Source organism: Ailuropoda melanoleuca, chromosome 1 (assembly GCF_002007445.2).
Source record: "Ailuropoda melanoleuca isolate Jingjing chromosome 1, ASM200744v2, whole genome shotgun sequence".
NCBI lineage: Eukaryota > Metazoa > Chordata > Mammalia > Carnivora > Ursidae > Ailuropoda > Ailuropoda melanoleuca.
In genome coordinates this window covers 190131853-190142954 of record NC_048218.1, presented here as the reverse complement: position 1 = coordinate 190142954, position 11102 = coordinate 190131853, and the positions used below count along the sequence as shown (strand labels likewise).

Sequence of the window (11102 nt, the reverse complement as noted above, 5' to 3'; positions counted from 1 at the left end):
TGGACATCCATTTCAATAAATAAAACCTCCTGTGGTTACTTGTCATTTAAAAAATGAATTGGATAAAAAGGATAATTTTTTTACAGTGTACTCCGTTATCTGAAGACTGAAGTAGTTTCAGAAAAACATGAAACATCCTTAGAGGAGGCCTATTCAGACTGGCTGTGGCAGAGCGCTCCATGTCCTATACACAATGCACACAGAAGTAATTTTCAGCTTGAACATAGATCTCTTCGGGAGTAGAGAAAAAAAACCACTTTACACAATATACCTTACTATAACATGCAGTATTTAGGTAATAGTAAATCATCATCCTTTACAAAGAAGGTGCAGGTGCTCAAAAATCATCTTTGAGCTAATAATTTTAGAAAGAGGTGTCAAAATTTTTAATTTAAAATACAGACTTAATTTCAAAGTTGGTTTTGCCAAACCTCTTACAAGTCCTAGGAATCCAGGGTAAGCAAGAAGGAAGTGTTCTCCCTATTTTATGATTTGCCTCTCCCATTACCTATGATGAATGTCATGCATCAAATGCTATAATAAATTTATTCCTATTCTTAGGGCCAGCAAAGGCTGGCCTGGTTCTGGGCAAGACTAAAGCAGGGAGCGGTCCCACAAAAAAGCCTGTCCAGAACTGATCCAGCAGATTTTCAAGGCCAACTGGGTACCCAACTGACCCTAGTGCAAGTTGACCAATTTCTTGGGACTCAGGATCCTAGCTTTGCACTATCTCCAGTCCCAAAGCCCCCAGAAAGGCCCTGTACTACACTGGATGTCCTTGGGCTAGGCCAGCTTTCCCCTGGACAAGCACTCCCAGACCTGGAAACAAAGGCTGAATGGGTAGGGTAGGCAGAGCACCATTTATTGGAGCCAAAGCCCATCTATCAGATGTTTTGTTGTTAAGAGCTCAGTCAGTGATTCTGGAGCAGCTCCTCCCAACAGATGGGCTGTGAAAACACCTCTCTCTCCAGCCAGAGCTCATATGAATAGTGGAAATCCTCAGGCAGATCCAACCTCTGCCCCAGCACACTCTGCAAGCAGTTATCCACAGGTGAAAATTCAGAGTCCTGGGGTTTGTCATACCGGCGGCTGTTAAAAGCCTCAATGTTGGCCCTCAAGGTGCATTCTTCCGCTTGGAAGTCCCATGGCCTGGCATCGATGTCTGTGTTGGGAAGAGAGGAAGAAGAACATGTATACAACTCAGGACTCTGCTCCTCTTACCACAGAGTATGTTCTATGGGATGAGACCAATGAAACTGCTCAGAATTTCCTTTCTGTGGAGGGCAGGGTACTAAGTATATAATATGCTGTCACTCAATTTTAAAAAATACACTTGAATATGCAGAGACTATCTTTGGAAGGGTAGTGAGGAAGCTGCTAACAGTGATTACCACTGAGAAAGAAATAAGGCCCCTGAAGGAGGTGGACTTTTTTTTTTTTTTTTACTGTACTTCCTCTTCATTATTTTACTTTCTTACTAGTTATATGTATTATATTTTCCAAAATGGCAACTCAGTTCCCTTTACTGAGCTTTCCTAGGGTATGGGAGTTACCCATTTGAATGGAATCACCAGCTCTCGAGAAATGGAAAGAGGCAGGAAGAGGAAGAGGTACAACAAGGAGAATCAGAATGGACCAATTACTGAAGGCTTTACTGATTCCCTGTGACTTCTCCCAGCATATGATAAATGTATGTGTCAGTGTGTGTTAAAATTATGAGGTGAAAGCTTCCATGAAGGTGAAAACAGAAAACAGATGATCTGCTTTCTTCTATTTATCCCACTCAGACACTTATTTCAGGGCTAGAGATCCATCTTTCCCAGATTTCTTATGTCCCACACTCAATGGTTTATCTTTTTTTTCTTTTTTAGAAGATTTTATTTTTGGGACGCCTGAGTGGCTCAGTCGGCCAAGCATCTTCGGCTCAGGTCATGATCCCGGGGTCCTGGGATCAAGCCCTGATTTGGGCTCCCTGCTCATCGGGGGGCCTGCTTTCCCCCTCCCTCTGCCTGCTGCTCTCCCTGCTTGTGCTCTCTCTCTCTGTCAATTAAATAAAATCTTTTAAGAAAATATTTTATTTTTTTAAGAAATCTGTATATCTAATATGGGGCTCGAACTCATGACCCCAGGATCAAGGGTCACATGCTCTACTGACTAAGCCAGCCAGGCGCCCCTGAATGGTTTATCTTAAGGAAGTATAGATTGGGTTTGGGTTCATGATGGCAGCAACAACAGACATGCCATTTGCAAGATAAAACATCTGCATGTTTTAAAAATCTACAAGAATTAAAAAAAAATTTTTTTTATTATGTTATGTTAGTCACCATACAGTACATCATTAGTTTTTGATGTAGTGATCCAAGATTCATTGTTTGCGTATAACACCCAGTGCTCCATGCAATATGTGCTCTCCTTAATACCCATCACCGGCCTATCCCAATCTAAAAATCTACAAGAATTTAAATAGTTAATTGGCTTTATGTCTCATAGAAGTTGCATCCTGGCTTGATATCTGCCAATCATATATTTCCCTTAGTTTAGTGGGTTCTTTACTTCAGCATTCTCTAAAATTCAGGCAGGTTACAAATCTCAGCAAAGACAAGTCATTAGTCATCTTTACCAAAAACTCTTAAATACAATTATGCAAATAATGGTCAAATCCCACTACAGCAAATGTCAATACAATGAAAAAGCTCTCCAAAATAAATTCTTCCAAACTTTGGTCAATTTACCATATCTGGGTAGTCAACCAGATAATACAATGTTTCCTAATGTGAGACAATATGCAGTTCCCAATGGTACCTCAAGTGTACTACAGCTGAAGAAGTTTAAATTGAATCCATCTAACCTCCAGATCTAACTTTCAGTTTACTAGAATTACTAGAGATAGAGAGATAAGGTAAATGATGCCACAAAGAAGCAAGAGATAAATCCAGAAGCTGAATATTCTGCAGGACGACTGGCCTAGTTCTTCAGTTAGTCAGCATTATGGAAAAAAAGTGAAAACCAAACACTGCTAGATTTAACAAATAAAAGGATAGAACAACCAGATGAAATTTGTGGCCCTGGTTGGATTATGACTTGGAAAAAATAGCTGTAAAGAACATTTTGGGGGTGTGCCTGGCTGGCTCAGTCAGAAGAGCATGTGACTCTTGATCACGGGGTCGTGAGATTGAGCCCCACATCGGTGTAGAGATTACTTAGATGAATAAAACTTAAAAAAAGAGAACATTTTGAGACAACTGGGGAATTCTGACAATGCACTTACTGGATAAAATGAAAACATACTAATATGGGAATATGTAGATAATGTTAACTGAAAAAGATGATGAAATAGTATGTATAATCTGCTATCTAAGCAAAATGTGTATATACGTAAAGAAAAAGATCTGGAAGGATATACAATAAGATGGTGACGGTGGCAATCTGCAGGTGGTACAAATAAGGCATAAATATGGCGATACAGTAAAAAGGTTTCTGAGTTGTGTTTTCTGTTTTTTTTTTTTTAAGTTTATTTATTTAAGTAATCTCTACATCCAACTTGGGGCTCGGGCTCACAGCCCTGAGATCAAGAGTCATGTGCTCATCCAACTGAACCAGCGGGGAAAGCTGCTTTTTTTTTTGCTTTTTCTAACTGCTTTATAATAATAAAAGGTTATTTTAATTTTAGAAATCTCTTGGAGAAAACTGTCATTTAAAGGAATGTTTTCAAAAGGAGGTAATTACCTCTTAATTTACTTGTTTTATAAAACAGAAATTTTTTAAAGCAAATTCTACCCCCAATTTGGGGCTTGAACTCACAACCTTGAGATCACTAGTTGCATGTTCTACTGACTGAGCCAGCCATCCAGGCGCCCCTATAAAATGGATTCTTAAAAAAGATGTATTTTTGGGGCGCCTGGGTGGCACAGCGGTTAAGCATCTGCCTTTGGCTCAGGGCGTGATCCCAGCGTTATGGGATCGAGCCCCACATCAGGCTCCTCTGCTGAGAGCCTGCTTTTTCCTCTCCCACTCCCTCTGCTTGTGTTCCCTCTCTCGCTGGCTGTCTCTATCTCTGTTGAATAAATAAATAAAATCTTTAAAAAAAAAAAAAGATGTATTTTTTTTAAGAAAGCACACGCACGCGTGTGCAAGTGGGGGGAGGGGCAGAGAGAGAGAATCTCCCGCAGATTCTGTGCTGAGCGTGGGTGCACCACACAGGGCTTGATCCCATGACCATGAGTTCATGACCTGAGCCAAAACCAAGAGTTGGATGCTTAACCAACTGAGCCACCCAGGCGCCCCTAAAACGGATTTTTATAGTCAATACAGGACCAGGGCACATGCTAGAATTTGGGGTAGTAACTCTAAAGTTTGTTATATCAGCACCTGACTATAATTGCATACATATTTTCTCATCCAAACTATGTAACAATTCATACCAAAAGAGTAGAGATAAATATTTATTTAGTTTTATGTTTTTTTAAAGATTTTATTTATTTACTTGAACGTGAGAGTGAGAGAGCTCAAGAGGTGGGGAGGGAAGGGCAGAGGGAGAGGGAGAAGCAGACTCCCCACGGAGCATGGCGCCTGACAGAGGGGTGGGGGGGGCTTGATCCCAGTACCCTGAGATCATGACCTGAGCCGAAGGCAGATGCTTAACTGACTGAGCCACGCTGGAGCCCCTTATATAGTTTTGTTTAAACCCTGGGCATCTCCTAGAGGTCAAGAGCTCTGAGAATACTCACCGTTCCCGTAAGCCCAGTCATCATTCATGCGGTGGCGTACTTTCTGATAGATGGCTGACATGGTTTTCATGTTACTTTTCCTCCACTGGCGCCCCAGGTACTTGGTCTGTATTTTTAGCAGCTTCAGAACATAAAGTTGCAGCATGGCCTGTTTGACCTTGAGGGCCCGCTTTAAGATTGGAGCTGATTTGAACACCACCAACATCTACGCATTTTAAAGAGAGGTGGGAGCAAAGAAAGGCAGATAAGGATTTAAAGTTTCTTGGAACTTCCAACTCACAAATTAAGCCAAACCTGACTGGTCTCAATACCCTGGGGGAGTTTTTGGGAATCTATGATCCAGGTTCTATTTATATTTAGTCTTCAAGAACATAGAGGAACCACTCCATTTATATGTCACAATTCAAAGTTTCTAATATTCCAAGTACATGATATAAAGAGCAAAATAATTTTGTCAGCCACACATTCCATTTCTACTGCTACCAGTTTCTTATGTATCTTCTGGATACGTAATTCTATGTACACATATATTATTTTTATTAACAAAACCCACAGCCAACTATATATCCTGTCACATCGTTCTATACCTTGCTTTTTATTTAAAATATATCTTGAAAATTATTCCATATCAAAATAGAACTGCCTCATTCCTTTTTTTTTCCTGCCTCATTCTTTTTTAACGGTTGTGCAATATTCTAAGGATGTACCAAAATTATTTAACCAGTTGGTCCTGTATTAATAGGCTTTGGATTGTTTCCAATCTTTCATGATTCATGCTGCAATGAATAAACTTAGACTGGCGTCGTTTGGGATGTGTGCTTATAATCCAAATAACAATGATAACTTTCCAACCAGAGCTGCCCTGGGGGAGGGTCCATATTCAGCTCCTTGTAAAGAAATGAACTGGTGAATAATTATCTCATATAGAATAAGTGCCCAGAATTAGGTGTTCACCTTATGTAGTATTCAGTGTCTCTCTATAGAGCTCACAAATCAGGAAGTCCATAAATATTTAACATTAAAAAAATTCAGTCAGATGAACACCTCCATGATCTGCAGCCCCACTCACCATGGTTCTGGAATGCTTCCATTTGGTCAGTTTATTGAGCAGCCTCAGAAGGTTGATGCAGGAAAAGAGGTTCCTCCAACAGAACTGGTTGTTGTCTCCAGCTTCCTGTAATAAGGCAGGCCCACCATCACCTCAACACCTATAAGGCTTTCATTCCCCCAGAAGCCTGGAAGTCACCACTGGTCAGTTTAGGTGAGGCCTTCTTTATGAAATGCTACCTCCTCACCATTCTGCTCTTCACACACTAAGGCCTCAAAACATTCAATATTCTTCACCTGAAAACACACAGCTGCCAATCCCGGAAGGCTGCACCTAGAGCAAGTACTGATTAGAAAGAGGATACGTGAACATAAGGACTTCACTCAAGCAAGTCTTCTTGTGTAACTTCTGCTTTAGAATAAGAAAAGAGAGAGAATTTTACCCCCATACACCTTGCACTTATATAAGCTGTGTCTGTAACTGCTAGGAGATATTCTGGTAGGTTTCTTCCCTTTCCTTCCCTTCCCTTCCTTTATTTCCTTTCCTTCCTTTCTTCCTTTTTTAAGTAGGCTCTAAACCCAACATGGGGCTTGAACTCACAACCCTGAGATCCAGTCACATGCTCTACTGATTGAGCCAGCCAGGTGTCCCAATTCTGGTAGATTTCAGACTATGTTGGATGGATCTGATATTCATTATGATTGAATTTTTTTAAAATCATCCTCCACCCTCCTTTATCAAACCCTATAGCAGTAAATTTCTTAATTCTCCAGCATGGAAGCAAGAATGGCAGATGGTAAATTCTAACCAGGTGTTTCTCTTGTATGTTTATTGATAGCTTGTGAGCACCCAACCAGAGATAACAGATGGATGTCAGATTAGAAACAGGTATCTATTCACAGAAACATCTTTCAGGGACAAAAATAAGACTCCTTCTGGATTGGGGGCCTGTGAATAGACTGATGTACTGATGTCAGAAGCTGTATAAATCAATGAGCATGCATGGTGGTCAAATTAACATCTTGGAAATTCCTCGCGCCTACAATTTGATAGGAGGATATAAGAGTAAGAGACAATGTGTAGAAGTGAGCTGTTGTCTGAAGAATGGAAAATTACCCCCTCTTTTCCCAAATTAATCCAAAGCAAGCAAGACAGACATGTATCTAATGTGGAATGAACATCCAGGATTTTTGAGAGTATTAGGCTCTACTAAGAAATAAAGAAGAGTCAGGGTCAAAAAGTTTCAGGGAAACTTTTTAGAAATATTATTTAGAAAAAATTGTTCTTCCTGTAGTAAATGTTCAATATTGTGTTTAGAACTAGTACCTGGAGAACCATCTATTTCCTTCTAAGAGAAATTTCCATGGGAGCTTCCACTCTAGTGCATCAGCTAGTCGGCTTGCCCAAAACAGGTTCTACAGATGTTCCACCTTGTGTGGCCAACAGAGGAACGGACTCTTAAATGTTTATTTATTTTTTTTAAAGAAGCAGGAGAAACAGTGGAGGAGGGAGGCTATGTATATCTCCACTGTGAGCTTCCCTTATCCTGATTTCTAATATGATAGCAGCATAAACAGCCTTGCATTCCTTAGCACCTCAAAAAATAATATGGGAGGGGTGCCTGGCTGGCTCAGTTGGTAGAGCATGCGACTCTTGACCCCGGGGTCTAAGTTCAAGCTGCACGTTGGACGTAGAGCTCACCTTAAAACAAAAACAAAAAATGGAAGTAGGGGTATGGCTTGTAGAAGCAGCACTGGAGTAGACACTAGGACACCTGGATTATGGCTTTGACCCTGGCTGTATGATGGAAGATAAGTCATTTCCCTGTTTCTTGTAAGAGGTTGAATCAGATCATCTTTAAGATCCTTCACCTCTGATCATTTATAGTACTGTGATTTATCTCAACTTTCTCCATTTGATTCAAAAGTGAAGTTTTAGGGGAGCCTGGGTGGCGCAGTCGTTAAGCGTCTGCCCTCGGCTCAGGACGTAATCCCGGCGTTCCGGGATCGAGTCCCACATCGGGCTCCTCCGTTGGGAGCCTGCTTCTCCTCTCCCACTCCCCCTGCTGTGTTCCCTCTCTCGCTGGCTGTCTCTCTGTCACAAAAATAAATAAAATCTTTAAAAAAAAAAGTGAAGTTTTAAGTGAAGGCAAGCTGATCGTCACTGCTTTTTCCTCAAAGCTCAGTCTCAAGAATCCCCGGAAAGACACCCCCAGGTCCCTCCTGAAGATAGTCTCATCTCCCCAGGGCCTTGCTTTCTTTTTTTCTGATAATGCTTCCCTCCCGACTAAAACTAGCCCCACTTCCGTGTCACCAGACGTTGCCTAAAGTGGGCACTGACCGAACACATGCTAGTCCATGGCTGTCTCAGGATAGCAGATCCCAGGCTTGTCTGTTTGCGGCAACAGGCTCTTCATGGAGCCCTGCTCAAGGCTTCTGCCTTCTTCCAACCCAACAGATCATCATTTTCCAGCAGACCTTTAGTTCCATGGGGTGTCTTTTCAGATTTGCCAGACTTGGGAGGTTATGTTTATTTATGTTCAGTAAGGCAAATTGCCTGCTTTCTCTTTTTTGGGAGGGCAGGACTCAGCGTATTGAGTAAAATGTAAACTTCTGTGGGGGGATATATTTTGTGAACAGCAGCACTTGGCCATATTCTCTCGTTTCTGATACTTTACAGTATCCAAAGTAAGACCTTTACTCACTTTCTATCAGCGAAAGTTGAAAGAAGAAAACATTTGCCCACGTTCCACTTGCATACATAAACATTTGTTTACAAAAACAATCCCATTTACAACTGCACCAAAAATAATAAAATAGCTATGAATAAACTTAACCAAAGAGATGAAAGACCTGTGCTCTGAAAACTATAAAACACTGATGAAAGAAATTAAAGAGGACACAAAGAAATGGAAAGGCATTCCATGCTCATGGATTGAAAGAATATTATTAAAATGTCTATCTACCCAAAGCAATCTACAGATTTAATGCAATCCCTATCAAAAAACCAACAGCATTTTCTACAGAACTAGAGCAAACAATACTAAAATTTGTATGAAACCACAAAAGATCCTGAATAGTAAAGAAATTTTAAAAAAGAAAGACAAAACTAGAGGTATCACAATTCCAGACTTCAAGTTATATTAAAAGCTGTAGTAAGCAAAACAGTATGGTTCTGGCACAAAACAGACTTATAAATCAATAGAACAGAATAGAAACCCAGAAATAAATCCACAATTACACAGTCTTTGACACAGGAGGGAAGAATATACATTGGGAAAAAGATAGTCTCTTCAACAAATGGTGCTGGGAAAACTGGACAGCTACATGCTAAAGAGTGAAACCGGACCACTTTTTTTCACCATACACAAAAATAAACTGAAAATGGATAAAAGACCTACATATGAGACCTGAAATTACAAAAATCGCAGAAGAGAGCACAGGCAGTAATTTCTCTGACATTGGGCCATAGCAACATCTTTCTAGATGTCTCCTGATGCGAGGGAAATAAAAGCAAAAATAAATTATCGGGACTACTTTAAAATAAAAAGCTTCTGCACAGCAAAGGAAACAATCAAAACTAAAAGGCAACCTATAGAATGGGAGAAGATATTTGCAAATGACATATCCCACAAAGGGTTAGTATCTAAAATATATAAAAAACTGATACAATACCCCAAACCCAAATAATCCAATTTAAAAAATGTGCAGAAGACATGAACAGACATGTCTCCAAAGAAGACATCCAGCTGGCCAACAGACACATGAAAAGATGTTCAATGTCACTCATCACTAGGGAAATGAAAATCAAAACGACAATGAGTTATTACCTCACACCAGTCAGAATGGCTGAAATAAAAAACACAGGAAACAACAAATGTTGGTGAGGACGTAACTCTCTTGCACTGTTGGTGGGAATGCAAACTAGTTCCTCAAAAAGTTAAAAACAGAACTACCCTATGATCCAGTAATTGCACTACTTGGCATTTACCCTCCAAAATACAAAAACCCTAATTCAGAGGGATACATGCACCCCTATGTTTACTGCAGCATTATTTACAATAGCCAAGATACGGAAGCAGCCCACGTGTGCATTGGAATGGATAAAGATGTGCTATATAAATACAACGGGATATTTTTCAGTCATAAAAAAGAATGAAATCTTGCCATTTGCAACAACATGGATAGAGTTAGAGAGTATAATGCTAAGTGAAATAAGTCAGTCAGAGAAAGATAAATACTATATGATTTCACTCATATATGGAATTTAAGAGATAAAACAAATGGGTAAAGGAAAAAAAAGAGAGAGAAAGATAAACCAAGAGACTCTTAACTATAGAGAACAAACTGATGGTTACCAGAGGGGAGGTGGATTGGGGGGGGGGAAGATGATGGGGATTAAAGACTACACTTATGATTAGTACTGAGTAATGTATAGAATTGCTGAATCACTATATTGTATACCTGAAATGAACATAACATGGCATGTTAACTATACTGGAATTAAAATTTAAAAATTTAAAAAATTGTTTGCATACACCTTGTGTCTAAAAATTCAGTTCAGGGATCACATCCTACCCTTTCATAGCATCTCTAAAGCAATGTGAGGGTTGTTCTCAAGATCCATCTTAGCCCAGCCGAGTGAGCCAAGCTGAATAAAAACGGAGGTTTACGCCAGTTATGTGGATAATTAACTCAAATGACTGCTGAAAGAACACAGTGTTTCTTCCTTTTGTACTGAGGAAATCAGATTGGTTAGAATCTGAGCACTAGAAGAAACCTAGCTTTTAGACTTGGCTAAGTATAGTCCAATTCTGTCATCCAGAGAAGCAAAACCTGAGACTCAGGGAAAGAAAGGGCTTGCTTAAGGTCACATAAGTGCCCCAACCAGGGCCTGAACCTCTATCTCTGTCTTTATTTATAGTTATAACACTTTGTCTTTATTTCAAACAAGCAGAAGATAACAGTTTCCAGAAACAACAAAATTATGGAGGGCACATATTGCATGGAGCACTGGGTGTTATATGCAAACAATGAATCATGGATCACTACATCAAAAACTAAGGATGTACTGTATGGTGACTAACATAACATAGTAAAAATTTTAAAATAAATAAAAGAAACAACAACAAAAATAGTGAGGTTTCCTGTATTAAATGGGAGCGTCTGATTAAAGAAGTGCTTCTAGGGGTGCCTGGCTGGCTCAGTTGGAAGAATATGCGATTCTTGATCTCAGGGTCTTGAGTTCCAGCCCCACATTGGAGGCAGACATTACTTAAATAAATAAATAAATAAATAAATAAATAAATAAATAAATAAATAAATAAA

At 39.7% G+C, this 11102-nt stretch overlaps 1 protein-coding gene across 5 annotated transcripts in view; it reads right to left on the bottom strand.

Annotated features, from left to right (window-relative positions):
* Positions 1 to 841: 841 nt before the first annotated feature.
* Positions 842 to 11102, bottom strand: part of STRIP2 (striatin interacting protein 2) — a 46090-nt gene continuing 35829 nt past the window's right edge. For all 5 annotated transcript variants that reach the window (XM_034671934.1, XM_034671938.1, XM_034671946.1 and 2 more), the window contains 3 exons: positions 5797 to 5901; positions 4728 to 4932; positions 842 to 1162 (listed from right to left, as the gene is read on the bottom strand). In XM_034671934.1, coding sequence (XP_034527825.1) covers positions 912 to 1162; positions 4728 to 4932; positions 5797 to 5901 — 561 coding nt within the window. In that variant the 3' untranslated portion in view covers positions 842 to 911. The remainder of the gene's footprint in view (positions 1163 to 4727; positions 4933 to 5796; positions 5902 to 11102) is intronic.